General features: G+C 37.7%; 1 protein-coding gene across 7 annotated transcripts; it reads right to left on the bottom strand.

The window, feature by feature from the left end:
• Positions 1 to 3153: 3153 nt before the first annotated feature.
• LOC103441465 (uncharacterized) lies at positions 3154 to 6657 on the bottom strand. 7 transcript variants are annotated; one of them, XM_008380151.4, is made up of 6 exons: positions 6366 to 6551; positions 5997 to 6089; positions 4313 to 4571; positions 3803 to 3890; positions 3403 to 3469; positions 3154 to 3313 (listed from the first exon to the last, which is right to left on the bottom strand). In XM_008380151.4, exons 2-6 carry the CDS (start codon positions 6003 to 6005, stop codon positions 3260 to 3262), a joined length of 477 nt encoding a protein of 158 aa, XP_008378373.3. In that variant the 5' UTR covers positions 6006 to 6089; positions 6366 to 6551; the 3' UTR covers positions 3154 to 3259. The 7 variants fall into 7 exon arrangements, with proteins under 7 accessions (XP_008378373.3, XP_028962912.2, XP_028962911.2 ...); XM_029107079.2 differs by having other exon boundaries at positions 4313 to 4566; positions 5997 to 6149; positions 6366 to 6549; XM_029107078.2 differs by having other exon boundaries at positions 4313 to 4566; positions 6366 to 6540.
• Positions 6658 to 7473: the final 816 nt, after the last annotated feature.

Below are 7473 nucleotides of genomic sequence, written 5' to 3'. Positions count from 1 at the left end.
CCCTACTGGTCCTCTTACCGTTGGGGATTCCGTGATGAAGAATGATATGACCGCTGCGGTGGTGGCCAGGAACCTTCTCACTCCCAAAGATAACAGACTACTTTCCAAACGGTCTGATGAGTTGGCTGTTAAGGATTATCTGGCTCTCAGTGTTCAGTGTGCAGGTTCTGTGTCTAATATGGCCCAACGCCTATTTGCTCGAACCCGCCAAGTTGAATCATTGGCGGCTGAAGTGATGAGTCTCAAACAGGAGATTAGAGGGCTCAAGCATGAGAATAAACAGTTGCATCGGCTCACTCATGACTATGCTACAAGCATGAAGAGGAAGCTTGACCAGATGAAGGAATCTGATGGTCAGATTTTACATGATCATCAGAGGTTTGTGGGTTTGTTCCAAAGGCATTTATTGTCTTCGTCTTCTGGGGCTGTACCGCGTAATGAAGCTCCAAATGATCAACCTTCGATGCCTCCTCCTTCTAAGGTGCTGTCCAGTACTGAGGCTCCGAATGATCCCCCTCTGGTGCCTTCTCTTTCTGGGGCTCTGCCGACTGCTGAGACTTCTCCTAAGCAACCTTTGTGAAGGCTCCCTCTTGTTTGTTTATTTTGACTCGTGTATATGTACATATTTGTAACTTCTTAGAGATATCAATAAATAAGCTTTGTTTCATTTCAACGTATTGTGTTAAATACACCAAAGTCTTCTTCACTAAGTTCTTTGAATTTTTCTTTTGTTGAAGCTTGTATGTTGAAGCTTTGTGAGTGGAGCATGTAGGTTGAGGTAGTGTTCCCTTAATTTCCCGGGTGGGGAAAACTTCTCGATTGGAGACTTGAAAAATCCAAGTCACTGAGTCAGGTCGGCTATATGAATCTTAGAACGCCATTGTGCTCGATCATGTGTCATGTCCTCCGTTAGATCCAAGTACTCTAAGTCTTTTCTTAGAGTCTCTTCCAAAGTTTTCCTAGGTCTTCCTCTACCCCTTCGGCCCTGAACCTCTGTCCCGTAGTCGTATCTTCTAACCGGAGCGTCAGTAGGCCTTCTTTGCACATGTCCAAACCACCGTAACCGATTTTCTCTCAGTTTTCCTTCAATTTCGGCTACTCCTACTTTACCTCGGATATCCTCATTCCTAATCTTATCCTTTCTCGTGTGCCCACACATCCAACGAAGCATCCTCATCTCCGCTACACCCATTTTGTGTACATGTTGGTGCTTCACCGCCCAACATTCTGTGCCATACAGCATCGCCGGCCTTATTGCTGTCCTATAAAATATTCCCTTAAGCTTCAGTGGCATATGACGATCACACAACACGCCGGATGCACTCTTCCACTTCATCCATCCAGCTTGTATTCTATGGTTGAGATCTCCATCTAATTCTCCGTTCTTTTGTAAGATAGATCCTAGGTAGCGAAAATGGTCGCTCTTTGGTATTTCCTGATCTCCGATCCTCACCCCTAACTCATTTTGGCCTCCATTTGCACTGAACTTGCACTCCATATATTCTGTCTTTGATCGGCTTAGGCGAAGACCTTTAGATTCCAACACTTCTCTCCAAAGGTTAAGCTTCGCATTTACACCTTCCTGAGTTTCATCTATCAACACTATATCGTCTGCGAAAAGCATACACCAAGGAATATCATCTTGAATATGTCCTGTTAACTCATCCATTACCAACGCAAAAAAGTAAGGACTTAAGGATGAGCCTTGATGTAATCCTACAGTTATGGGGAAGCTTTCGGTTTGCCCTTCATGAGTTCTTACGGCAGTCTTTGCTCCTTCATACATATCCTTTATAGCTTGGATATATGCTACTCGTACTCCTTTCTTCTCTAAAATCCTCCAAAGAATGTCTCTTGGGACCCTATCATACGCTTTTTCCAAATCTATAAAGACCATGTGTAAATCATTTTTCCCATCTCTATATCTTTCCATCAATCTTCGTAAGAGATAGATTGCCTCCATGGTTGAGTGCCCTGGCATGAACCCGAATTGGTTGTCCGAAACCCGTGTCTCTTGCCTCAATCTATGCTCAATGACTCTCTCTTAGAGCTTCATTGTATGACTCATTAGCTTAATACCCCTATAGTTCATGCAATTTTGTACGTCGCCCTTATTCTTGTAAATAGGCACCAAGGTGCTCTTTCGCCACTCGTTTGGCATCTTCTTGGTTTTCAAAATCCTATTGAAAAGGTCAGTGAGCCATGCTATACCTGTCTCTCCCAAGGCTTTCCACACTTCAATCGGTATATCGTCTGGGCCTACTGCTTTTCTATGCTTCATCTTCTTCAAAGCTACAACCACTTCTTCCTTCCTGATTCGACGATAAAAGGAGTAGTTTCTACACTCTTCTGAGTTACTCAACTCCCCTAAAGGAGTACTCCTTTCATGTCCTTCATTGAAAAGATTATGAAAATAACCTCTCCATCTGTCTTTGACCGCGTTCTCTGTAGCAAGAACCTTTCCATCCTCATCCTTGATGCACCTCACTTGGTTTAGGTCCCTTGTCTTCTTTTCCCTTGCTCTAGCTAGTTTATAGATATCCAACTCTCCTTCTTTGGTATCTAGTCGCTTATACATATCGTCATAAGCCGCTAACTTAGCTTCTCTCACAGCTTTCTTCACCTCTTGCTTCGCTCTTCTATACCTTTCACCATTTTCATCGGTCCTATCCTTGTATAAGGCTTTACAACATTCCTTTTTAGCCTTCACCTTTGTTTGTACCTCCTCATTCCACCACCAAGATTCCTTTTGGTGTGGAGCAAAGCCCTTGGACTCTCCTAATACCTCTTTTGCTACTTTTCGGATATAGCTAGCCATGGAATCCCACATTTGGCTAGCTTCCCTCTCTCTATCCCACACACATTGGGTGATTACTTGCTCTTTGAAAATGACTTGTTTTTCTCCTTTTAGATTCCACCATCTAATCTTTGGGCACTTCCAAGTCTTGTTCTTTTTGTGTGATACTAATCTATTGAACTCACATTAGTGTAGTGTTATTGGTATCAAATTCCTATATATAAAGTCTCAATCTCTGGGTTTTGTTTTTTTGCCGAAAACACAAAAAAAATGTTACTAACACTCCAAAATAGGGAAGCGCAGAACGACTATTTTGAAGCACTAATAACAGCTCCCAAAAACAATAGCAGAGAAAGTATTGTAAAGTAGCAATTGATAATTAAGCAAACCATCAGTATTTGCGTAAATTACAAAGCTGGGCAAAAAGGAAGAGAAGAAAGTGTTTTTTTAGGGTTTTCTTGGTCAATCATACAAACCATCTTGCTCCCAAATATCGACGAGAAAATCGATCATTTCCTGTCATTTTAATTTAGGAAATAGTCAGAATGACAATGTTGCGGTAGAGTAGCAATAGATTAAACAAGTGTGGAGCCATGTCAACTTACAGGAAGAGGGATCGGCTGGCGAAAAGGTTTGTTGGTACCGAGTAAGCTCTCGTAAGTGGCGTTCCAACTACAAAACACAGTAACCGATCATCAGCGAAAAATTTGATAATTCAACCACAAGGAACAAATAATTGCATAGGGGAAAACTGCATTACAATCCAAGGTGCAAACAAGAGAAGTTAAAATCAAGTGAAGTTGAGTAATAGTTGAAGTTGGTAAATCAGGGCACATATTTCTACATGCTTTGAAGTGTCGGCTTACACTTTTAAGTGTTAAGGTTGATCAGTTCGGAGATGATTTAATGAAATATCAGCGAGAGATGCAAGGAAAATGATGCTTGTATAATTGTGACCCTACATCAATTCAAATGCTTCTAGTATCACAGGCAATAAAAATTCACCTTATTCTAGGTTCTCGAAGTTGTGTCTGGCGTTGAGGCTGTTTATTTGCAAGCCACAGATTCCTTGTCTGGTTCCAGAGTAAAAGACCTGAATCCATTTAAATTTTGAGTGTTAAAAATTAAGTTTGACAGAACAATTCGATTTAGAGGCACTGTAAAACAATAAAATGATTCCAGACAATAGTAAAGCCACATAGTTCCAGAAAAGCACAGCAAAACCTTTGATTCATTGCTTACACTTTGATGGTCTAAAATATTACAGATTTGATAATATGGCAACATCAACACCAGGCTAAACTTGTATTTTTCACAAAGACAGCACTAAAATCAATCAAAGCAATGATGAAAAAAAAATAAAATAAAATGGTTATGTGGATCAAACTTTCGTAAATATCCACCGTTATCTTCTCTTTTGTTGTTAAAGATAAAGAAAATGTGCATGGATATCAGTCAAACATGGTGTGCCCACAAAAAGTACACTGAAGAGAAAGAGACAGAGAGAGAACTTGCCATGATTTACAAATTCAGGTGTATTGCTTGTGCTGCCAGAAGTACCGTGGGAATCAAGGGGGTTTGAAGTGCTAATTGATGAGATGCTTTTCTGAAACTGGATTGCATTGTTCTCCATTTCAATTGTGCTAGTGCTCCAGAAATCCTCTGATATGCTATTTTTTCTCACTGATTGACCTTGAATTCTCAGTCCATTTGATGGCTCATCGACAGGAATAAGTAGTCGGGGTTGGCTACAGCATCGAAGACAGCCTCTGCTCTGTTACAAATTAGGTTGACCGTTGAAGTAACCACAAAAAATGATTATTGCTACAACTATCAACTTGAGTGGCGATACAAAAATTTTAATACAAACTGTAACAAATAAAGAAATTGAAAATTAATAAACATGGGCTTCTATAATCAGCATACAAAAATTCTTTGGGATCTCTTTAAGTTCCCACACCCCAGAAACAAAGAAAATAAGGAAACGATAAAAACGCAAATGCATACATTTCCCCATGATTTAGAACTGTACAATCTTCAAGTTAATGAAACTTCAACCTATAATCAAATCAGCTTTCTTTTTCGAGTAAACTAGACAGAACCTTACAAGAACAAATGATGCAAGCTCCTAAACATGCATTCTCACAAAAAAAAAGGTTGTAAATCATAGTCTGCATAAGAAAAGATATAAATGCAGGTAGAAAATAATGAGGCAATGTCCCATAAGTATGATTCAACAATAATGGAAATACACTGCCATGCATGAATTAAGCCCTGTCATTATCCATAGGCGAAAATATCAATGCACTGATACCGAATTCAACCATTGAAACAAATAAAGCCTATGAGTTAAACTCACATATGAGAAAATAACTTGGCCGCTCAAACTCACGCCACCAGATCCAAGTTCAACAAACACCACACTTCACAGACAGTACTGACAATCCAATTATGAAAATAAGAACGAAATTGCATCCCTTACTCTGAAAAGAGCCTTGCATTTCCTATGGATTTTCTCCATAACTACAACCACAAAAGCTCGAAAGCAAGCACTGGAAAACACAACAAATGAACAGCACGATTTCTTCTCAAAGCATCTCGCTGTCTGAGACCAAAACCAACAGCTAGAATACATATTTCCTACAGAACTCCATGCGAAGGGAAATCCTAAGAATATAACTACCAAATGCCCAAGGCTTGAAGCAAAGAATGCCAAATAAAAAACTAAAAACATGTTTCATATTCATTCACTCTCAAAATCACTTAACGAACAAGTAAACCAACGTACCAAGATTCTAAAACAAAGTTAAAGGAACAAGCTTGAGCTACAGAAGAAACATGAAGCCCTTGTTTAGTCATCCAGAAAGCATGGGGAAAAACAAATTAAAAACACCAAATTTCCACTTTTAAACCTTCTTTTTTTCCTGTGATGTCAACATCCCAAAAAGAGCAAAATCAATTTTACTACACCTACGAGTTGCATATCCAATTTCAGCTTAGATTTCAATTTCTAGAGTCTCAATACTTGGAAAGACAAAATCTCAAGACATGTGCAATCTCACTTTTATTATTCTTCCCTTTGTTTCTCACAAGGATCCAAGTTTTCAAAATTTTCTTCATTTCCCTTAATTTTCCCAGGAAACAAAAAGAACCCACAACTTTGTAAGAAAAAAATTAACATAAAGAAAAAGAAACTCACCCCATGCATGTGAAAATGGCAGAGCCCCAAGAGGGAAGATATCTACAGCTTTTCATCTAGAAGTGGCCAAGCTCAAACTTGTCCACCAAAACCCTAAATCCATGAAGGAGAAAGAAAAACCTCACGATCCTTCATAATCCCATACAATTAAAGCTGTTTTTTCAGACCAATTTAATCTGAATTAATCCACAATTTAATTTAGCAAAATTCATATGCAATCACTAAGATTCATGTTTCTGATTGATTCCCAGGGAAAAAAAATACATTAAAATCAGAAAAAGGAAAATGATTCCGATCACTTTTAAAAAAAAAAAAAAAAAAACAGATTTTTATTCTGCACTTTTTTTATTTAATTTAATAATAATGAACCTGAAGGATGGCATGGTTGGATTTGAAATTGGGTATAGGTCAGGTTCTTCTCTCCTTCATGAAACAGATGGCCCTCTGGTTGGCTTCTGATTCAACCTAAGGAGCACACTTTGTTTGTTCTTAAACTCTTTCCCCCCTTCTCTCTGCTCTTTCCTTCTTGCTGTTTTATTTGCTCAATACTTTTTTTGTATGTTTTGTGATTATTAGTTTATTTATTGGGAGGTGGGAGGCAAAACCAATGGGTACAACCACTTTTTTCTGTGTAAATTTGCAGAGATTAATTTGTTGAACCATGTAAAAAAGCAACGTTGAAAATTTGATAAAATAAAATACAATATATAATGAATGTTCTTATAGTTAATTGTATTGAACTGTTGTCGTATATAAAAGAATTACAATACACTGTATTGTTTATGTGATAATAATATGTAATTTGAGGATTATATCTATTATCATTAGTCGTGAACCCGCTGATCTGTAGAAGTCCTTACCTAACTATTGTTTTGGTTTGCTTGTCAAGAAAACTTATTTGCTTTTTGGGGTTGTTTTGTTATATTTCCTTCTTGTGGGTTACAACCATTTGTGTGAAATTTTAAGGTGTTGGTGTTGGAGGGGTCCATTCTAGTGTGACGGAATCCATCAATCATGTTATCATCATTCAATTAGCATCATTTTAAATCATTATCTTGTTCCTGTATATGGTTAGATAACTTTTGTTAATTGTTATTGATTGCCACCTAGTGTTCTTGTTGCTGTAAAAAGAACTCAATTATTTAATTGCCACCTCTCTCCCCATTCGTTTATGGGGAATTTGTAGACAATCTAGAAACTAAATAATATTTCTAATAAGAAATAAACATGTTAATCAACATTTAAGTAATAATTCATTTAATCACTTTCATATCGTTTAGTTTACAAAAATCTATCTACATATTTAGTATTCCTTACATTGTAAGATTTGATTTGATTTGGATGAATCAGAATATTAACTTTATGAATTGAAGTGGATGAGGCGAAAAAAAAGGGTACCAACTAATCTACAATTTTTTATATAACACGGAAAAACTCTTTTCAGATGTATCAGTTTTAACATTTTTAGGTGAAAGCA

Source organism: Malus domestica, chromosome 08 (genome assembly GCF_042453785.1).
Source record: "Malus domestica chromosome 08, GDT2T_hap1".
Lineage (NCBI taxonomy): Eukaryota > Viridiplantae > Streptophyta > Magnoliopsida > Rosales > Rosaceae > Malus > Malus domestica.
The sequence above is the reverse complement of the archived record's forward strand: the minus strand, read 5'-3'. Positions and strand labels throughout refer to the sequence as shown.

What these genes read in the sequence shown, in the direction of transcription:
- LOC103441465 (XM_029107077.2), bottom strand. Translation starts at nt 5,531, where the DNA reads ATGTTTTTAGTTTTTTATTTGGCATTCTTTGCTTCAAGCCTTGGGCAT. An exon ending in CTTCGAGAACCTAGAATAAG is followed by an intron (nt 3,470 to 3,802) that starts GTGAATTTTTAT and finishes TGTGTTTTGTAG; the next exon opens with TTGGAACGCCACTTACGAGA. An exon ending in GCCAGCCGATCCCTCTTCCT is followed by an intron (nt 3,314 to 3,402) that starts GTAAGTTGACAT and finishes TTAAAATGACAG; the next exon opens with GAAATGATCGATTTTCTCGT.